Source organism: Zosterops lateralis, assembly GCF_965231275.1.
Source record: "Zosterops lateralis genome assembly, chromosome: 3".
NCBI classification, from domain to species: Eukaryota; Metazoa; Chordata; class Aves; order Passeriformes; family Zosteropidae; genus Zosterops; species Zosterops lateralis.
The window spans coordinates 90,092,288-90,115,498 of NC_139764.1; the positions used below are offsets into that span (position 1 = coordinate 90,092,288).

General features: G+C 40.1%; 1 protein-coding gene across 1 annotated transcript; it reads left to right on the forward strand.

The window, feature by feature from the left end:
- Positions 1 to 12,464, forward strand: KLHL31 (kelch like family member 31). Its single transcript, XM_083856761.1, has 3 exons — positions 1 to 148; positions 2,429 to 3,632; positions 5,408 to 12,464. The coding sequence occupies exons 2-3, from the start codon at positions 2,461 to 2,463 to the stop codon at positions 6,138 to 6,140; spliced, it is 1,905 nt and encodes a 634-aa protein (XP_083712887.1). The 5' UTR covers positions 1 to 148; positions 2,429 to 2,460; the 3' UTR covers positions 6,141 to 12,464.
- The last annotated feature ends 10,747 nt before the right edge of the window (positions 12,465 to 23,211 follow it).

Below are 23,211 nucleotides of genomic sequence, written 5' to 3' on the forward strand. Positions count from 1 at the left end.
CAGCGAAGTGCCTCACTGAAAACCAGTGAGCTGGACTTAAGTGGCCTCTGATCTTTCTCACTCTTTTTTCCCCACAATTTTGTGTTCGCATTTTCCAAGGAAGAGGCATTTTCACGGACAGCTCTGGGAGAGTATCTTTCTGAGGAGGGTAAGAGGTTTTAAACTCCTCACTTTGATAGTTTTTAGAAGGTGGCATTTTAAATCGGGGGAGGTTGGCTGGTATAATGCATTGTTTTGGGACCCCAAGTGTTTTTCACATGACTGCTACTTAAGCTAAAATAAAGTAGGTGAAAGCAAACAATCATAGAAAACCAAATTACTCAGGGTTTTCGAAGTTCAGTACCTTGGTTTTATTATAGGATTGTTTGATTTGTTTCAGTAGGTTTGCATGTCCTGTCACAGTGTTTGTACAGTAAGCTAGGTTGTGAAATTTCTGCCGATGAAAAAGCGTTTCTCAGGAAAAAGCTTTGGACAGTGAGCATTTTTGAACAGAGAGCTTAAAAAGTTTTACTTAAATGAGCTCTGCGATCATGCAATGAGGCAATAAACATTGAGTTTAAAATGTATTATATTAAAAATTTTAAGGTACAACTCTCTAAAGATAATTATAACAACAGATAAGGCTGCCAAATGAATATGTCCTTGCCATCTTTAAAATTGTGAGTATTAATATGCAAAGCTCTAACTATGTGTATAACATACAAAGTTATGCAAAAGTTTTGTTTTGCTTTTTTTCCATGCCAACAAATATATGCTACACTTGCAAAATCATAGGGGTTTTGCAACAAAAGTTGTGTTAAACAGCCAAGTATACTAAAACACCAGCTATATCTTCAACTGAACCTGTCTTAAAATGGCAAGCTGCTGGGAGGCTGCTATTCTGGGAGGTGACTCTGATAGGTCTCGACAGATGCAGCTCCTGGAATGCAGCCGGAGCGGGGGAGCCGGGCGGCAGCTGACCCCTGCGCTGGCACACTGGCATATCAGGGATCACAGCTCACGTCAGCACAGGCTGACACTGACACTCTGGGCACACATGGCCCTCTCCCTCGCCTGCTCTGCACATGGTCCTCACCCAGCAGCAGCAGCAAAAAACTGCTGGTGCTCACAGGCAGCAACCATTCCTTTCTATAATTAAATTACCATTTTGTTACATGCTGTGTTCTTAAGGAAGAAATGATGTGCTGAGATTCTAGATTGAAATATTACTGAAGTCTTTTTATTTCATTATCTACAATAAACCAGTCATTTGATTTATCATTAATCAGCATTTTTTCATGTTTGAGTTTTTATGACTGCAAGGATCACAAAGAAAATTAGCATGTATAAATTGTTTTAAAATCAATGGATATACTGGAAATAAATGCTACGTTTGAATCTATTTGAATGCTGATCTCCATAATTCTGTTTAAATTATGTTATTGAAGATCAGTGCTTTTCTTCAAGTATATTTGAACATACATATATTTGTTTGAAGTAATTCCTTTGTTACTAGGGGCTGTTTCACACTGCATTTGACAAAAAAGTGGCTCCTTATTTCATTGAGAGCTTGCCTAGAGCTGATATATATAATTTAAATATGTGTTCTAACATAACTATGGGGCTGATTCTTACCTTCCCTTATGCAGAACTTGTTAAAAATAACACATCCTGATAGAGTTTGTGTGACATTTTTTTCAAATAAAAGTTAGGCATCTTCTCCCTAAATCTCTACAAAATCCTAAAAGTAGGATTTATAGATTTGAAATTACTGATGCTGAAAAAGCAATCAAAGTATGCTATGAGCAGAAAGTATTTGTGCATCTGACACAGGAAATAGAACACTCTCAGTCTATAAAATCAAAAGTTACAAAAAACTGGAAGAGGACCTAAATCTAAAATCAATATGACATCATATTAAAATCCTCTTTCTCTTTATGTCTCAACTGGCTTTTGTTTCTTTAGGAATTTTCCCCATACTTAATAATTCCTGGTCAAGTTCTGAACTCACCTATAAGTCTGTAGCAACCCTGGAGTAAGGATGAACAAAGCTGGGGGCCTGTATTTTTCCTATGCTTCAGGCTGATGAATTCAGGTCTAGAACCTGTCTGATTGAAATAAATATATACAAAATTTTACACTCTGACAAAGCCATTTAGAGAATTTAACTTTCTGAATGTGGTGATAAGAAGTGAAGGTTAATTTATGATCTTTTTATTTAAAACAAAAAGAAATTACTGAATTACTTGTAGGTATAATCTTCACAGTTGGAGTATTGATTGTTATTAATAAGCAGCCATGCTGTAACCTAGAACTTAGGAAGACAGATTGTCCTGGGTGTTTGGGTTTGTGGCATTATACTTATTATACTTATTGACAAAGGTTAGATTTGTTGCATAATCACATAGCTATTAAATTTCACAACTGTGGTGTTTAATTTTATTTTTAGCAAGTACTTGGCTGTAATATTTCATTGCAGTCATGGCACCTAAGAAGAAGAATGTGAAAAAGAACAAAGCAGATATCAATGAAACAACTATCATTGTGGAAGATGGCCCCCTCAGTAAACTAAATGGCTTGAATGGACTCTTGGAAGGAGGAAATGGTTTCAGCTGCATCTCATCTGAGGTTTCTGACCCATCATACTGCCCAAACCTCTTGGAAGGTCTAAGCAAAATGAGACAAGAAAATTTCCTTTGTGACTTGACTATCAGTACCAAAACCAAATCATTCAGTGTTCATAAGGTAGTGATGGCTTCAAGCAGTGAATACTTTCACAACATCTTAAAGAAAGATCCATCCACTCAAAGAGTGGACCTCAATGATGTGTCCCCAGTGGGCCTAGCTACTGTTATCACTTATGCTTACACTGGAAAACTTACTCTCTCACTTTACACAATAGGTAGTATTATTTCCACAGCAATTTATCTACAGATTCACACTCTTACAAAGATGTGCTGTGATTTTCTAGTCCAAGAAATCAGTGTTGAGAACTGTATGTACATTGCCAATATTGCAGAAACATATGGACTAAAAACAACCAAGGAAGCAGCACACAAATTTATTAAAGACAACTTCATTGAATTTTCAGAAACTGATCAGTTCCTAAAACTTACTTTTGATCAGATTAATGAACTTCTTGCAGATGATGACTTACAGTTGCCTTCTGAAATTGTTGCATTCCAAATTGCAATAAAATGGCTGGAGTTTGATCAAAAAAGAGTAAAGTTTGCTGCCAGTCTCTTAAGTAACATCCGTTTTGGTACCATCTCAGCCCAAGACCTTGTCAATTATGTTCAAACTGTGCCAAGAATGATGCAAGATGCAGACTGCCATAAGCTCCTAGTGGATGCCATGAACTATCACTTGCTTCCCTATCACCAGAATACACTTCAGTCCAGAAGAACAAGGATCCGTGGAGGTTTCAGAGTCTTAGTTACTGTTGGGGGACGCCCTGCTTTAACAGAAAAGTCTCTTAGCAGAGACATCTTATACAGAGATCCTGAAAATGGATGGAAGAAGCTAAGTGAAATGCCTGCTAAAAGTTTTAATCAGTGTGTCACAGTGATGGATGGATTCCTCTATGTGGCTGGTGGGGAAGACCAGAATGATGCCAGGAACCAAGCCAAGCATGCAGTCAGCAATTTCTGCAGGTAACTGCTATTTCTTTAAAAGGGATGGAGGTACCTAGTCCACAGAAAGCAGGTAGATAGACTAATCTGGTTTGTGTCATGCAATGTGAACCACTTGGATAAAGAGAAAGGGGGCGATGTAGGAGAGGTATAGATGCTATTCTATATTAAACTTTGAATGAACAGAAATATGCAACTGGAGTAATGCAAAAAATTTCACCATGGTTACACATGCACACTGAGAAGTGAGGAAAAACTGAGAAAACTTATTCCAAGTGGAGGAAATAGATAGGAACATAAATAGGAAGTCATGGGGTGTTCTAAGGAGACTTCTCAAATTTTCAAAAGCTTTTGATGCCTGAGAAAGCTCAGGCAAAACACCTTTGGAAAAACACCTTTTAGACATTATAGCCTTCACTTTCTATTCACCATATTTTCAACAATTTTTGTATTGAATTTAATATCCTTTATAACTTTTTATTATTATTATCAAGAGTTTAAAAACAATAGTACCATTGCTTGAAGGCTATCTTTTACAGTGTACCCCAAATAATACCTTGCTTCTAAAATATTGCAGTTCCTATCTATAGCCATCTGAGACTGCACTAGTGATAGCGAGGTCAGAAGTGTGCATACACTAACACACAATGTCACATGGCCAGTAGTAGTTTTTAAATAGTTCAGCCTAAAAGTTGGCAGTGCAAAGTAGCTTGAAGCAAAGGCTGGGAAAACTTTTATCTGCCTTTTATCTGCTAACAGACTGTGGTCATGCAATGGCATTACACAGCCACAGTGTTTCCTTTTCTATGTCCAGAAGGAACAGTCAGCTTCTCCTGAGGACATCAACCAGTGGACAAGTTAATGAATGAGGAACATTCTCTAGATCAATTTTATTGTGTAATCTACTTTGTCAGAAAAATATCTGCTCTCTTGACCTTCTGCCTTTAAGCTATGCCTCACATTGTCACAAAGAGTTGTGTCCTCAGTGCAGACCTTAGTTGCAGAGAGAAGGTGGAGGAATCCTCACTGTGCCCTTAACCTTGAGCATGTCAAGTCACATCAGTATGTCTGTGGACTTGGAGATGACAATGCTGAATGACAATTACTATTTACTTTCCCACAGTCTTTTTCTCATGTGATTCTCTGGTCTCCTTGACATGCAACAGAAGTGAGTGGGTCCACTAATGTACCTCACTCAGCATCTTCAGGAGTCATAATTTGACATTTCCTATTTCAAAGTTTCTCATTTAAATGTCAAGGACAAAGAATATTATTTCAGATAGGAATAGTGTTAGAAAGCACAGATGCTCTTTCCACATAAAACTTACTCCATGAGAGTGGAGAGAAAAACATATTTGCCATTTAGAAAGCACTAAGAGGACACAAGTATAGATCACCACCTAAAGTTTTTAAAAACTCTCAAAGTAAATTTATACATTTTTGCTGTGGGTGTAAATTGCAAAAGAACTTCTAAAATTTCTATTGTATCCTGAAAGTATCTCTTCCTAGTGTTCTAATGAGATTATTGTACGAAATCAAATTACAGAAGAATCAGATTTACTTCATTAAAATAATATCAGGTTTGAATGATACAAAAATATTTTTTCTCCAATACAAACATGAAGTTATTTGGAAATTTAATCAGGAGTACCAGTGTCATTACACTCACTTTTAATAGGCTAAATAACTAACTAAAATTCTATCAACTTTGCTCTTGCAGCAGTGGCACAGGAGTCCTGTATAATTTAGCAGTGCAGTAAATAAGACTGTTGCCTTCTTTTTTTTAATTCTTTCAGATATGACCCTCGTTTCAACAGCTGGATTCATTTGGCGAGCATGAATCAGCGGCGCACGCACTTCAGCCTGAACGTGTTCAATGGGCTCCTCTTCGCCGTGGGTGGCCGCAACTCCGAGGGCTGCCTCTCCTCTGTCGAGTGCTACGTGCCTGCAACTAACCAGTGGCAGATGAAGGCGCCGCTGGAGGTGCCCCGGTGCTGCCATGCCAGTGCAGTGGTGGATGGCCACATCCTGGTCACGGGAGGTTACATCAATAACGCGTACTCTCGCTTGGTGTGCATGTATGACCCCAGCAAAGATAGCTGGCAGGATAAGGCCAGCCTCAGCACCCCAAGGGGCTGGCACTGCGCTGTGTCCCTGCTGGAGAGGGTCTACGTCATGGGTGGGTCTCAGCTGGGGGGGCGAGCAGAAAGGGTGGATGTTCTCCCTGTGGAGTGTTACAGCCCGTACACGGGGCAGTGGAATTACGTGGCGCCGCTCCAAACCGGAGTTAGCACGGCTGGTGCCTCCACCCTTAATGGGAAAATTTACTTAGTGGGTGGCTGGAATGAAATAGAGAAAAAGTACAAGAAATGCATTCAGTGCTATAACCCAGATCTCAATGAATGGACAGAGGAAGATGAGCTGCCTGAGGCCACTGTGGGTGTATCTTGTTGTACTATATTCATGCCCAACACCAAGACAAGGGAGTCCAGGGCCAGCTCAGTCTCTTCTGTTCCAGTCAGTATCTAAAGACAGGTCTAACCAGCAATAAGTAAAAATGTTTACCAGCACAGCAATATAATTAACCCTTTAAGTAGAATTTCTGTGCTTATATGGAAAAAAAAAATCATTGGCTTTGCAAACGTACTTTTTAACAGTGCAAACTGGCCAGTTTTCATGAACTTTGGTATGGCAAAAGGTGGCATGAAACAGCACATTAGGGATAAGATCAATTTTCCTAGCAGAAAAAGAGTTAACCCATAACTACAGAATTTCATTCTCTTCCTAACTTTGCCACTGACTTACTATATCTGTGGCAAATCATTTCATTTCTTTATGCCTTGGTTTCCTTAGATTTTTGAGATAAAAAATTGAAGATAAACTTGCTTCAGAATATTGTTATGAGGCTTTTTAATACTAAGTTTTAAACACTTTCAGAACCCAAAATGAAAGTCAAATATGACTAGTAATAAATCTCAATATAGATCAGAAATGTGCCATGTCATCATAAAATTCATCAGTTCTGTTCCTTTCTAAGCATTTTCCCAAACAGAAAAAGGCAAACCAAAACTACCACATATAGCATGTGCATACTTTCCTTTTGGGGCTATGGTATTCACAAAGACTTCTCAGAGCATTTTCTCCTTCAGAAGGTAGAAGGAGTTTCTCATCTTCTGCCGTGAAACCCTTTAATTCCTATATCAAATGCTGTTACATGGCTTTTAAGATCTGAATCCACAAAATACTTTAGCTCCCATAAGCACTATGGGCCAGCCCCAAGGGACTACTTTGGATGTCAGATGGTGGCTGTCCTGGCCTTTGTGTACACCAAGGAACATCATCCTCCTCCTCATGCCAGGGAGACACCCCTCTCATTCCAAGAGGAAAACCCTGGAAGCTGAGTTCATGCCAGGACACACAAAAGGGTTAATGGCATCTGAACATGAGGAATATGCATAGAGCAAACTCCCTGACATTACTCCAGCAAATAACCATTGGAGTGAGGAACAAAGATGGAATAAAGACTTCAGGATCTGCCCTTTAGAATTTGTGTGGAAAACAGGGAATCATGGGAAAACTCCCTTAGTAGAAACAAAGAGATACCTTAAACACCTTTCTTGCCAGGTGTAGGCACAACAACACCCAAAGTAGCTTTCTCCTGGGCATACCATTATGCATCTCCTTCTGAAGCTTCATTACAGCCCTTTTTATGGAGATTTCATTCATATTATTCCAAAGGCTAGACTAATGCTCTTTGTGTTGAAGTTTTCCCAGTGAATAGAGTGGAGTCTTCACTCAACTTAGCTTACCTTCCAAGAACTTTTCTTCCTGATTTCAGCATGAAGTGAGGGAATTAAGCATGAAACCTAATCCTATTCCCATAGCCAAAGGGATTTGCAGCCCATCATGTCCCATGAGGATTTGAGACCAAAGGACTGCTGTCAGCACAAAATGTCTACATCAGCATAAAATGTCTACATCCTTCTTTTGGAGAGGAAAGAGGGAATACAAGGAATTAAAATGATTTAATATAACCAGAAGGGCACTTACCTTAACCAATTCATGGAGGCTTCACATTCAGTTTCCTCATTATCATTGACACTTCCGGGCTTCAGTGCCAATGAGAAGCCGCGCCTTTAGCACGCAGACATTATGAGGCAGACAAATTTTGATCTCATTTGCAAAAAGGGAACACTATAAAATTGTTTGTCAGTGCAGATGTTGTTGAGACAAGCATTTTCAGGAGCCAAGCTCTTTGTAGGTTTGTTAAAGCTGCACATTGAGGATCAGCATGAGCATGACATGGTATTAGAGATGAAGTAATTCCCTCTGTTGGTTGGGATTAAACTCCATGGTACTCACTCCTGTTTTCCAGTTCTAACTTAGAGTTCATGTTTGCATCCTGACTACACAATTCTAAGTTTCAAATTGTATTTTTGAATGCTGCATGTTATTAGAATATACTACCACCAATTACTTGTGGTCAGAGTAGCACTGTAATATAATTTTGATTCATTTAATCAGCATATAGTTGTTCTCTACTCTGTGTAATTCAAATAATAACAAAAGTAGAACAGAGGAACAAAGTAACATTACTTTAAGTATGAAATTCTGTTCTTGCCCATTCCAGTCACCAAAAGCTTTTCTGCAAGAGAGAAAAAAAAATCTCTTTTCCCAAGTCATGATCACATGTTCCATATGAATGCATTTAGGAAGCTCTTTAGAAATAACCATCTGTTCCAATAGTTTTTTGTAAATTTTTTTTTAATCAATCCAGTCCAAAGAAGACACCTGTACACATTCAATTATAACTGTATACATGGTGTAGTTACTTAGTTTTTATAAGATATCCATAAGGTATTTATGGATTGAAAAAACAATTATTGTGGCCTCAAATAGACATTGGATGGAATTGTCATATGCAAGTGTCTCTTTTTCTCTTTAGGAATTCAGTTCCAAAGTACCATGAATAGTCAGACATTGCTGCATGCTTTCCTGTTTCTGAGCTAGCACTTCATGAACATCAATAACCATCTTGTTTTTGAGTAGTAAATTATTTGTATATGATGGGCTAAGTGCAATGAAACTTCTCTCTTACTACTTAAAGGGTTAAAAACTTTGGGGGCCAAATCCTTTTCATCTTACTCACAAAAAAGTTTCCATTGACTTCAGTGGGACTACTGAATAAGATGTACAGGATTTTGAACTCTTGGCCAAATTCTGGCAGAACAGTAGATAAGACTGTCATACCCAGAAGGAAGACTGCTCCTCTGCCTCCAGTGCTCTTGGCCATGACAAATCCACAAAGACATGTCCTAGGAAAGGAGCAAAACACCACTGGCCATGTGTTCCTTCTGTAGCACAAGTTAGGTACATACTTCAGGCCAAAAATCTTAGGTAGATTAACAAATGGTATTGTTACCAACATAACACTACAGGTTGGCTTTACATTATTTTCTCTAAACATCTGTTTAGGCTTCAACTGCACATTGAGCCAGGATTTGGCCCTTAATATGTGACACTATTAGCTGGACTTAATATTATGTTGAATCATACTATGTACTGAGCTATTTGTGACATTTTTATGTATGACCTTCTTTTGTTAGAACTGTGAAAATTATTTGTATGTTCTGTTTTATGGGATGGTGTCCTTTCATTGTCTGGTACCATATATTCATTCAATCTCTAAATGTTTAATGACATCTCAGTTAAACTTGAAATACTGTATATACCAAAAAGAAGTTTTAAAGTACAAGGAAGTACTGTATACAGTAACATTAAGTAGAGCAGAGGACTTCAACTGTATGAGATGCAGACTATTAAAGCACGACAGGGATCTTCTTTAATGCTATACTAGTAGGAGGAAAAAAACCCAAAAAACCAAAATTAATATAAGCTGTTATTCTCAAAAATCTGTATAAAACACCCATGCGTTTTATAGTTGACACCTGTGCTTCAAATTCAAATCTGAAAAATAAGCTTTCTTCAGTCTGTGAGAGAAGCAGTTTGCAAGGGTTTGTGGTTTTTTGTTGCCTGACTGTTTAGGTGCATGGGAGAGTGTGTTAGAGATTGCGAGGGAGGAACTTACTGTTGGAAAGTTGTGCTGAAAGGAAAGTGTTGTGTTTAGTCCTTAATGAAGACAAGATCATGATCATTTAATGTCTTCTTGAAGTTAACCTGTAAGATCATCTGTGGATCAGTCAAGAGTCCAGTAAACTTGAATCCTTCAAAGAGGGAAGCAGGCAAAATTAGCATCAACCAAGCTCAATGAGGTATTGAAAAGTACTTTGTGTTGATATTTTTAAATGGTAGTTCTTGCAGAAAAGAGGATGCAATTAATGAACCGACTGAGTAAGAACATTTGTATTATCCTGAAACCTAGATTAGTTTATCTCACAGTTCTAACTCTTACCAAATCATACTGGGTTTAAGGAGCAGTTTTTAGCTTGGTAATTCTAGTTGCAAACCCAGCACACAAAAAGTTGTATGAGATGCATACCTGGCATTCAGTGGGGCTTCTGCTATAGAAGTTATTCTCAAGGATTTATATTTTGAAAAATAAAATATAAGAACTAAATCCACGAGAAGACAAACATCAATGTCTAATTAAAGCAAACATAAGGGTGTTGGATCCTCAACATCACTATTCACTTATCATACCAGCACATGGCATTTTTTGAGACTCAATTACTCTGTAATGATAATATTTCCTTGGAATGGCTGCTCAATGAAATCCTATGTATACTGCAAAGGGGTTTTGTGCAACACACAGGATGGGAGGTGCTCAAGTCCATGGACTAGAGCAAAGGCCAAAATGGAGTCACTTAGAACCATCAGCAAACTAAGATTTTGTTCCCAGTCTTCAAGGATGTTTGAGAAAAATGTACTGGAAAGAAGCACCTACTTCAACACATACTTTTTCATAAGCAGTTTAGCTTATGTTCAATAACTGAGATTTTCATTATCTTCCTGAAGAAAAGCAAAGATCAATTTTTAACTGTCTGTACCTCCAATTCTCAGCTGAACTGAATTTTCAGTCCATTTTAACTGTCTAGCCAAGCTGGGAGATCTTTTTCAAAGTCTGAATTCACCTGCTCAGAGAATGCAATTGGAGCTAGTAGTCCTATTATAGGTTCTTGACCTTTTTACAATGAATCTTCTCATCTTTTTTTGTCAAAGATTTGCTTTGTATAAGTACTCAAAAACATTGTAATGCACAGATTTATACTTTGACTTCTCCTTGAAAGAGGAAGATCTCGTCTCTTTTGATTTCTCTTTTCTTATCCATAACTGAGTGACTATCAGCACCGAAGAAGATGCACAGACATGAACAGTACATAAAAGCTCAGCTGTGAATCAGTAAAAATCTCATTGCTGGTGGCTGCAATAAAAAGACACATTCTGAAATTCTTGCTGGGTAAAAAAGGGTGAAACATCACAGAACCACAGAACATTCAGAGTGGGAAGGGACCCATAAGGATGACAGGGTCTAACTTTTAAGTGAATGGCCTGTATGGGGATCAAACCCACAACCTTGTTAAGAAATTAGTTTGTTTGCAAGTGTGCTCATTGCAAATGTGATCCTGCACAGAGCTCTGTATCCAGAAGTTCCCTAAAGAATAAAGGAAAATAGGTGCAGTTCTATACTGCTGGTGTGAGAGATTTGGTTAATACCAGATAAGTTTTGCCATGCAAGACATACTTGTCTCAATGAAAATTTTCAATATCAATATAGGCAATTAATAAACTTATGAGGAATAGGCAATTTCTGTTGGTAAGAATGGGAACACACACATTTAGATACACTGTGAAAGGAAGATGTTACTCTAGTTGCAGTCTTAGCAGTTCCTTTATTGACAAGAAAAGTTAAAAATATAACTTATTTGTATAAAGCATTTTCCTGGCTTATAAGTGTTAAATTGCTTATACAGAAGGGTTTTCTAAGTGTACACTTTAAAGATGGACTGTGATAACACAAGGGAACGTATTACAACAGAAAAAAAATCTGTAAGTGTAATGTGAGAATGTTACTACTTAAAAACTAAAATTTGTAGTACAGCAAGTTGTCATTAAGAGGAAAACAGCATGTTGGTATTTTTCATTGTGTGCTTTAAATAAAGCTGTTGACACATGGTGCAAACAAATTATTCTTATTGTAAAATCAGTTGGAAACTGCGAGACTGTCTTTCTGACAAATGCCTGGTTGCAGTTGAAATATGCTTTGTTTTCTGAGCCCTGGGCTGATCCTTGCTTTCATATCAGCCAAATGGAATGTTTGTTACACCCAGGGTATCAAGCCACCTTCACAATAAGCTGCACAATGTGACACTGGAGCCACTTTTATCTTTTCCCTTTTATAACAAAGACAACAACTTGCTTTTTTACAATTAATTTCACAGTCTTTTGTTGTAATCAAAATGCCTAACAAGAAGTGATGATAAATCAGATGTCTGACTAGCAACTGAACATGTTTTCATTTGGCTTGTATGGCTAACAGTACCAAAAATAAAAGCATCTAAATTTTGAGGAAAAAAACTTGTCCAGATTCTGAAGATCAATTAAGTTGTGCCACAAATGAAAGGGTTTGAGACGTCAAAAATTGTTCCCTGTGTTGTGACACCAAGGACTTGGTTCAAAGTGTGATTCTATAGGTCACAACCTGAAGGGTTACCTGGCCTGTGGCAGTGCCAGAGATCATGACTGTGGGCTCTTAAGATTCCATAATACACAAGGACACAGAGGCTTTATCCTCTAAAATTTTCTACTTTATTACAGATTATGACAAAGATCACTGCTAGCAAACATACCATGGGTATTACAGCTAATATGAAGATTAATAAAATTAATATGAATGTCAAGCTATTACAATTATTATCAGCAATCAATAATATAAATTCGGATTAAAGGTCTTTCAGTCTGCAACTTGTGTTCTTTTGGCCACAGAACAAATCACGACTTTTCATTCTGTGTTTGGGTACTGCCACTTTTAACTACGGTGCAAATGGTTATGCAGGGAATATCTTCGATAAGGCTGCTCTTCAAATTGTTACTCAGATAACCAGGAACGCCATGTTGCTGTACTGAACGTAGCAAACTTGTTTTTCTCAGCCTGGTTTAACGTCAGCTGGGCGCTTCTATTCCTTGCCTTTAGTCAGGGGCACAAGGCTGGCCCAGTTAATTTAGTTTCAATCCTTAATTCGGCACCTGATGCTCGCGCACCCCGAAGGACCATCACTCTGGGCGGAACCTGTAAAGGGTTTGCTCTGCCGAATCGTTCCGGGAAGGGACACTGGAGGGCAGCAGAGGCCGCGGGTGGCCCGGGCGGGGACAGGAGGGGACAGCGGGGACAGCCGGGCACGGGCCGTGCGGGGAGCCGGGGACAGGCGGGTCCCCTGGGAGGCTGGCGGCACTGCCGGGGACAGGGGGGTCCCCTGGGAGGCTGGCGGCACTGCGGGGACAGGCGGGTCCCCTGGGAGGCTGGCGGCACTGCCGGGGACAGGGGGGTCCCCTGGGAGGCTGGCGGCACTGCCGGGGACAGGCGGGTCCCCTGGGAGGCTGGCGGCACTGCGGGGACAGGCGGGTCCCCTGGGAGGCTGGCGGCACTGCCGGGGACAGGCGGGTCCCCTGGGAGGCTGGCGGCACTGCGGGGACAGGCGGGTCCCCTGGGAGGCTGGCGGCACTGCGGGGACAGGCGGGTCCCCTGGGAGGCTGGCGGCACTGCCGGGGACAGGCAGAGGGAAAACCACCGAGTGTTTATTTCAGTCAGCAGGGCTGGCGGCTCTGGGGAGCGGGACAAAGCGGGGAAGAACATTCAAGTCATGAGTTATTATGTAAAAATACTTATTTCAGCAGTGCTCTGCCCACTGTCTCTTCTCTTATGTCAATCTATTGTCCGTAAACATCCTGGAAGAAAAGGTTCGTACCTCTGGACGATCCCAACGGGTTGGTGCCATGATCCTAAAAAAGTGGAGTGCAATTCAACAAGGATGAGCTGAAAAAAATCCCGTTTGCTAAAATCAAAGTGCACAATGGTGCATGAAGTTTGACAATATCAGTGTCAGGGAAATTTTTCTTGGATTCAGAATGAGTTTCTGGTCACCACAAGAGAGTACCATCCCTGCTTTCACAGGGTAAAGGACATAGTCTTGACTGGGGAGGACGCACAACTTTCATGGTTTTTGCTTACACCGGGGACTTGGTTTGCATGTTGCACATACATGGTCTCGCCATGAACCTATTTGAAAGTTTGTCAGTCTCCTCTGTCAGAGCTGTTCCAGTTTGAATACATAACTTAATATTTACCACCCTTGCAGGGTAGGGAATGCATTTCTTTTCAGCTTCCCAAGCCAGTCTGTTAAATGCTGATAGCTCAGGACAAGTTCTTTCAAGAACATATTTTGCTTTCATCCCAGTGCAGTATGAACACATTTTTTAAATTACTGACATTTAGCAGATGGGAAAACCAGTTATTTCCCATGTTGCTGGGAGAATGGTGCAGCCAACAGATTCCTGGCCCAGCTGCTGCTTAAAGCTGTTATGCTGGTCACTGCATACACTTGAGAGTTCAGCCAGTGAATTATGGTTTGCTATAATAAGAATATTTTGCTTTCCATTAGATCACACTAGGTGGAACAACAGCAAATGCACTGAAGCAGCCAAAATGGCTGTCAGTGACATTTCAGGGTCCCTTTGCTTCATTGCTGGTGTCAAACAATTTCTGGCAAAAGGACACCTTGGCCACATTGTCAGAAATAACAGATCAGCTCTTCTGAAGGAACAGATGTGGCAAGCCAGGCTAACTGCAAAACATTTAAGACTGCAAAAGAATCTCAACAAAGCTGAAAAATTGAAAGCAAAGATTATAAATCATGTATTAAAACTCAATGCAGAGATCTCTTAAGGTGTTATGTGAGTAATAGCACCCTAAGATGTTAGCAGCAACTGGAATTCTTCTTATGCAATCCTTTGAAACAAAAGGTACACCTGTCTCCTGGATGGAAATTGTTACAGGGAGTCACAGCAGAGAGACTGGTTCATGCAGCAGAAGCAGAGCAGGAGGACATGTCAGTTTGGGTCACTACCCAGAAGTGGGATCTGTTCATATGAGAAGTAAGTGTTCAAAGAATTCCCATAGGATCATATCTCTTTGGAAGGGCAGACCACTTAAAAAGGCCAGATCAGTCATGCAAGTCATGAAGCTGAGGAGTTGCAGGCATTTGCTGCTGTGTAAGCTAAATGCTTTCATATCTGCCACTGGTTCTTTGAAACATTGAGGACAACCCAAGGTCAGGGAGCATAAATTTAGACATCTATATATATGCACTAGATATTAAACTTCAGTTACAGGCAGTACAGTCAAAGGTACACTATCAGCCAATGCAGGCACATAAAGTGATTCATTCAGTCACCCACAAGTCCTACTGTAGGATAACCCAAGTTACTCCTCAGGCTTTACTGACTGTATTGGATAGAGACAAGATTCACACATAAATGTCCAGCACTGCCTGTGTGCTGGGAGGGTGTCCCCTGGCATCCAGCCATTCCAAAAGGACATGAGTTTCTTTTATATTTAGGTGCCAGGCACATCTCAGACTTCTGAAATTCTTCCAAAGGCACTAACATTTAGGCAAATGAATTTAGGCAAACATTTAGGCAAACCACTAGTTTCCACTGATCCATTGATCTCCATAATCAAAATATAGACAGCAAGCATGTTTATATCTTTACCTACATGTAGGCATATTAATTTAAGAGCCTCCATCTTGAAGTGAATTCCATTCCAGATATTACCTGGTTTTCTCTGTCCTTGAAAATTTTGTTGACTAGACGTTTAATTTTGAAGCTGTTGTGTCTTTTAATTTTTGAAGCTCTCATGCTTTGTTTCAGTCACCTGAAATATGTCACATTCTTAAGTTCACATTCTTAAGCCTTAATAGGCTGATGCAGAACAAGTACATGTGCACACAGGTAGGTCAGTGTTTAGAGACTGCACTCAGACTTTCCTAGCTCTGGCTTACTCATGTTTTGCAAGAAAATCCCTGGAAGGCAGCCCTGTGGACCTCCTTCAGTGTACAGGGCAAAAATTGTATTTATGAGGCGTTACAGGTGAAATGGGAATGAATGTGTTTAAGAACATCAGAAAAAAAACAGTGAAATCAGTTCAAAAGAATGGTCAGTATTAATAACCAGGGACATGTATGGAAGCAGTGAGGCTGAAAAATGCTGAGGTATGAGCTGATCATTTATATCATGACCAGAAGGCCTCTGCTCCCTCTGCAAGAGGATGGCAACAAGGATGTCACATGGGCTTCCTTCCACTGTGCCATGAGGAAGATGAGGATACCCAAACAGAGGTATAATGGACAACAGAGAGCAACCTTGCCAGAGTTTTATGGAGAACAAAGCTTTTGAGGATGAAATGAGGTTCTGGCGTTCACTGCTTATCATTCAGCGTTGGACTCTGGACCAAATTCTGGTGAAGATCAGCTTGGGAGTGATTGCTAGAGTTCATTTGTTTTGAAGTTTTTCTCGCAGCCTGCGTTCTTTTGTTTTTGCTGGAATGAAACACAAAACAAAACCTGCCTGACATTCAAACTACTCTGCTGATGACTCATTGACCCACTCCATGGCTTTAAGCTAGCAACTAGCTCACTTGCTATCTCATTTGTGCCTTCTGAAAAACAGGGTAATGAGTTACACTTTGCTGATAATGAAAAAGTGAACCTGAATGGAATTGTTCCCAGAAAGTAAATTACTAAATAAATATGGATTAACAAGTGATCCTAAGACAAGAATATGCTTGTTGGAGCACCTGCATTTTCACTGAGGCCAGTCTTGAATAATGCCCTGCCTTACAAAAGGCTGAGAGTCACCGTGACAAAGCACAAATTGCTACCAAGGTTATTAAGGCGATAGTGACTCTTTTCATTCAGTGGTATCACAGGGATCAGCAAATGATGTGGCACATTCTTCAGTTTTGTTTCCTCCTTTTGTTGTTGTCTGTGGCTGACCCTTCTGCAAGTACGGCTTGATCCTGCTTCTCAGTCTCCTTCCACAAACAACTGAGTGCCCAACTTAACCGGGCAACTTTGCAGGGCTGGCAGTATTTTAGAGACATTGTCCTAACAACTTCCAGACCCTTCAGTTTAGAAGGAACGCCACTAACATTCACACATCAGGACAGAACTAGTACGGTAATGTATTCACATTCATTTACTTGCATTACCATAAATTTTATAGACACAGGCAGGTGTGTTGACTTTTATTGTGCTCAACAAAGAAAAGGTCTGAACAGAAGCGCTTGGACTGGGAGCTGTGAGGTAGAAAGTAACAGGAAACATAAACAATCAAAGGCAACACTATCGGTATAGCAACCACTCAGCTATCATCAAGAGTTCAGTGGGCCTGAGGACTTTCAGAGAAAATAATTAGGTGGCTAAGAGGTGTTTACAATGACTTTTTTCAGAGAAAAGAGTGTGCTTCTTGGAAAAAGCATCAAAAGCACGTCTGAAAATTATGAGGTTGGAAATGGAAAATTACTAAATTGCATCATAAACTGATCAGAGGTAGGGCTTGACCTCTAAATACTGAGAGAGTTATTCTAGAAGTTGCTTCATCTGAGCAGTCACAGCACACAGAGTTGTGGTGAGTTTGTGGGAATAATCATTTAATTCCACAAGCAGTAAACCTGGTGAAGCCTGGTTTATTTTGAACTCATACTGTATTTTCTTACTTGCCCAACACATTAACATCTCCTAAAGCTCTTTATGACCTTCTCCTCACCTCAGCTGTACTTCTTCAGCATGTTTCTTCTCATGACCTCTAAATACCACCTCATTTAGCTGAAGGGCTCCCTGACAAGGGGCATGTTCTGCCTCTCAGCCTGATACCCACAGTGAGTGCCCAACCACTGTTGGTGAGCACACACTTCAGCTTTGCCTCATTAAATTTCCTTTCTTATGTAGAGATCGTCTTCAGAAGTCATGTAGAAAATTCCACTATTCTTCATCTCAGATGATCATCCTAATTAAGCAGAAAAAAGAGAAAGGCACTCTTAGTCCATGATTCATCCTATCCCAAAATAGATATCTAAATCAGGTCATTTGAATCATGGTTAAACATGCCAGCTGGTCTGCACTAACTGTAAGGACAACCAAAGGGATTATCTCAGATGAAGACATTAGTACTACAGAAGTCTAAACTTAGGTGAAATGAATCATACTGTATTTTTTTTGAGCTCTGTATCACTTCATGATGTTAAATAGTGGTGGTTGGTTTAAAAGCTTTTAGAGTGGGACAGATGGATGGACACTGTGATCACTGAGTCTTCCTTCATCTGAATGCTAGGCAGAAAAATCAAAAAATCTCCCCAAGGAGAAGAATGAAAAAACAAAAATATATTTGTGCATATTTTCACAGAAGAAGATGCTACATTTTTGACCACTTTTTTGAGCTCTCTCCATCTGCTCAACAGCCTCTGTACATGTGTGAGTTGTTAGAGCAAGACACCTCAATGCTGGTGTCACCACCATCTTCCCACCAGATAAAATCAGTGCACATTGACAGCAAGTACCAACAAGTTGCCCTCTTACACAAAGGTGAAATTAGTTCACTTACCTTTGTAATTTTTGTAAGCTTTTCCAGGAATTAATATATATTTTTCTAGTCTGAGATAAAGAAAGAAGGTGATGAAAGAAAGAGGATGAAAGAGAAGTCACACTAGATATATTGGTTCAAACAAGATCAGAATATTTAGTTGTTCTGTATTGCAAAACAGAAAAAACAACCATTAACTAGTAAAGGACCTTGAAACTTTTTCTTGCAAAACCCTCTTTTGAGGACAGCCCGAGTTTCCACATGCCTCTTTCTCCAACTCTGGAGCTAGCCTGCAAAATCCCTACTATGGGCTAGTGCGTAGATATAGAGGTGCTCCACAACTCTGGCTTACTTGGTTTCTCAATAGACAAAGAAGTCAATTGTATGCAACTTCATTTTGAAAAGCCACCCTGAACACACACTTGTACAATAAATGCTCATGACTTACCTTGTGAGTGAAATTCTAGGACAGCTGGGCTGGGGGCACCTCCCAGCATGTCCTACACACCATTTTGCATACTCATCCTAGTTTGCCACATGCCCATCCCTGCAATTTTTGTGGCTGCCTGGGGAATGCTGCCTGAGGCTCCTGCTCATGCCTGCTGCTCCAGCACTTCCATCCTGCTTGTGGCATGCTGTGGCACAGGGCTTGTGCTCATGCATACACCATCTCAGCTCAGGGAAGTAAGGATCAGAAAAGTTTCCCTAAGGCTCACAGAGCTCTGCTGGAGGTCACTGTCACTGTCTCCAGGTTAACAGCCACCCCCCAGCTCGGCCATCCCACATAACCTCACCTGTGAGGAAGCACAAGCTCCCATAGACCACTCTGTATCCTCCTCCCTGGTCCCCTGAGGGAGTTCTCTCTCTCCCCTCCAGCTCTGCCTCCTGTGGGCACACATGTCCACGTGGCTGGATGGAAAACCACAACACAACCCTGAGCCAGATTACAGCTGTGGTTTTGTTCCCATTGGCTGAGACTTCAACCGGATTAATTCCTTTGTTGTTCAGACCAGGCTTGCGAAAATTCAAGGGAGAGGGTAGGAATGAGCAGGAGGGAGACGGCTCGGTATCTTTTAGCACCAATTCTGGCAAATGTTAGCTTAAAAATACAATTCTTACCCCTGAACCAGCTTCTCAGCAGGGCAATCCTTTTCAGCCTTCTCTCCATGAAGGTGGAGGGCACATCTGCATCTGCAACTGGGCTACACAAGACACACAGCCCACGAAGAGCAGCTGTTGTTAGAACTGAAATGCAAACTGAAAGTGCCAGGAGAGGAGGCTCTGAAAGCGCTGGCTTCAGATAAGTCACCAGGTTTGTGAAAAGCTGAACGAAGCATTCAGCTGCCTGCATTGCATGGGAGCCTCATGGCAACCCTCAGGACACAGTATTCTTGTTATTATTTTAATTATGTTTTAATTTAGTTGTGACTAAGCAACTTGACAAACTCTTGTTCTCCTGTAGTGGTGTGAAATTTCTCCCCTCTGCAAAAAGAATTAGTAGTTTTGAGCTGTACCATGACATGTGTGATGCTGCTCACTGACACAGGCAAGAGAGACCCAGACAAGGTGCTTTTGCTCCAAGAGGGCTCCTGAACCAGCCTGGCCCTGTGCAGGTGAACTCATGGAAAACGCTGTTGCTGCACAGTGACCTCCCCACAAATACTTTGAGGCTGCCTCCTCTCTCCGTGCATCCCCCTTCTCCCTATAACTTGGAAGTGCAATTAAAAAGAAAGTTACCAGAGTTTATTTCCTGAAGCTACTTTTTCTCCTGAAACTCTTCTGCAAGCTGTGCGGCTCTGCGGAGTACCAAAATTCAGTTTACATCTGCATATTGCACTTGAAGCTTTTGGAAATAATTGATGGTGCCAAAGACTAAAATAAACCAACTCACCAACCAGAACAGAAAATACCTCTTGCCATAATTATCTTTATTTCTGTTTTAGTATGTTTCCTACCAAGTTTTGGTAGGAAAGTGGCAGAGTTGATGGCAAACTTGATCTGTCAATACAAATGAGGAATTAAAGTAATTTAGGAATAACAGGTGCCACCTGGAAAACAAGCAAGAGGACTTAAAAATAATTATGGCTAAAGGTATTCATTTTTTGCATTCCAGAAGGCTCCCTTTGGACTGTCCTGAAAATAATACATAACATTAGGATGAAATATTGGCCTGCTGTTCAAACTTTTCACCTGAGATTAAATTATAAGCTATAGATACTGAATCACTGGTCTTTTTTTATTAGCTCAGAGAAATAACATGATACCACACAAGGATAGAGACCAGCCAAGTTTTTCCAAAGATAATAAATGGATTAACTTTCTCTGGAAAAAGAATTCCTTATCTTTCTGGCTTCATTTGGTAATACCTCAACAGAATACCAAAATGAACTGATAAAAATTATTTGTTCATTTTTTTCGTTACAGAATATTTGATCCTTTTAGATGATTTCAGATAGCATCATATTGGATTGGAAATTCCTGACTACCAAGGAATTGGAAACCTGATTTTCATAGCACTGCTGTCACATATTGATGTAACTTAACATGGAAACCACCCCATATTGATTATATATAACCACAGTATAGCCAAACAACAATACAAAGAAACATATCCATAAATTTTGTTTTCAACTCCAAGCAGCCTAAGATCTGAGCAGAGAGCAGAGATTTTAGGGGAGCATGAGAACAGCTATTTAGTTCAGATGGAATTGTTCAGATTGACAGAGAGAGCAGAGACTGTGGTCAGTACTTTCTAAAATGCAGCATCTTATGGGTTTGTTATAAAATAGTGATGTTAAACTTTCAGAAACAAAGACCATAGTGATGGGCCACTAATTAACATACAGCTTGATCCAGGGGAGCTCCTCTATTTGTGCTTGCTGAAAAGCAACTAAATATTTTTGTGTATTTTTGGAAATTATATTTACTTTTGGTACCATCCTCCCAAATAGCAATGTTCCATTTCAAAGTTCAAGCATCTACTTTTAGATCTCTTAGTATTTCAAAAGGATGAAAATATTTAAACTACATCCTTAGTGCAGTCAATCAAATATTTCTCCATCAACTAGGACAATTTCTATCTTCTGCTTCCTCTCTCAGATTTAATTCTATTTTGGATTCTGCTACTGAGAAGCTCTGTAGGTCTTGAAGTCAGTGTGCAAGTGGGACAGCTTAACAGATGCAGAAATCTGAAATGCAGAAACTTGCTTCCTTCACAAGTACAATATGCTACTGAATAGCAGCTCTTTATTTTACAGTGGGCAAAATTATGTTCTATTTCTTAAAGAATGATGTAATCAGGACAAAAATTAATAATTTAGTGTTTTCTGATTGGTACCATATACAAATACAGCATCAGTGTTTACAGGATAAAGTGTCCAGTGGTTCTCACCTGAAATTCTCCATTTGACTTTGCAAGATTTCCATACAGCTGAAAATTTTCTCTCTTGGTATCATTAAGTGTACTCATCATTACAAAATGTTGACAAAAATAGTTGTCATTACTGAGAACAAGAAAAGACATGAAACGCACCTTCTTTATGGAGAGGTTCAGTCACTGTTGAGAACATGACCAGGTGGGAAACATGCTGTTGATGATCCCTTGGGAAACTCTTTGGTAACTATTTATTTGATGAAGAATTTCCCACTTGGAAAGGTGAGGGTTGCACAGTATGAAAAACTCCTCAAATTCCAAGGGCACAACAAATATGGGTTGGAAGTGCTGAGGGGGCCCTGCTCCTCCAGTCTGTGGAGGTTTATGAACCAAGCAGGGGCTGACAAATGTCCCATCCCCACACAGCAACACTGCAGCTGCTCTGCCTGGGCCAGCCTTATGCTCTTGTGAAGGCTCCAAGGCAAGGATCAGCACACAGAGCCAATGGATCAGCACAAGATACACACTTATCACAAAGAAATTATGAAAAGCAAATACCAGACACTTCTGTGCTCAGTTAATCTCAGCTTCTTCTGGAGCTGGGAATAAGCAAGTTTCATTTATCAGCATATAATGTATTAAAGGCAATGAGAACACAGATGTCTTAGCATCCTTTTGGCATTGACTCCCTGGGAAGGGCAGCCTGTCTCCAAGTGCAGTTCAAAGGGCAGAGGATGTGTCATGAATCAAAAACATCCTAACTTGCTGAGGAACGCATGAATGACAACATGAGTATTGTATACATAGAAGCTCTCCATTTTCACCTTCCCAATTTTGTGAAACTATGGGGTTATTCACATACACCACCCAAGCAAAAATGGCCCTGCACTGAAAGAAAATTGTTACTGCAAAGTCAATCCCTTTAATGTCATGAAATGCCAGAATTAAGCCTGCCTTTAATGTGACATCCTGTTGTGTACGTATTATTATATACTTTTTTAATGATACAACTGCATTGTGCTACTTTCAAGAGATCCCTACTTTATTCAGTACACAAGAACAGATGAGATTTCTTAATGAGATTCTAGGCAAGGTTTTTATTAGCACTGATCTTCTACACCCTCTTTTGTTTACTGAACTCACTCCCAGTACAGCTCTGAATAGGAAATTAAAAACATAGTATTTTATGTAATTATTCTCAAAGTTCAGCTCAACTGCAGCTGAGTTCTATGACTCAGTAATCCAAGACAGTAAACTAAAAAATGCAGACTAAACAAGCTGTGAAAACTTAGTTTTCATATCTTGTGTCCCCAGGCTGTGTGAGACAGCCATGTCCAGCTGCATTTACTGTGGCAGTACTCTTACCCTCATTGAAAGTTCTCCACTCAACCCTAAAAGTTGACATTTCAGAGAGCAGCATATTTCAGCTCAACCCCAGAAAATACACATTTTTTTTACTCTCACTGGGCACAGTTACACCAATGTCCTCAGGCTGACTGACTGACTGTAGGATATGTTTGCACAGTACAGACTACGGAGAATACCTGAAGGTATCATAGGGAAATACAAAGTTGAAAGCTTGAAATTCCCTCTGATCTATGCCAGGACAGACCACTGTATTCAATGCCTACA

Bases quoted from the DNA above. Each gene is read 5' to 3' on its own strand.
- KLHL31 (XM_083856761.1), top strand. From the start codon at position 2,461: ATGGCACCTAAGAAGAAGAATGTGAAAAAGAACAAAGCAGATATCAAT. The intron at 3,633-5,407 runs GTAACTGCTATT...TAATTCTTTCAG, and splicing joins GCAGTCAGCAATTTCTGCAG to ATATGACCCTCGTTTCAACA.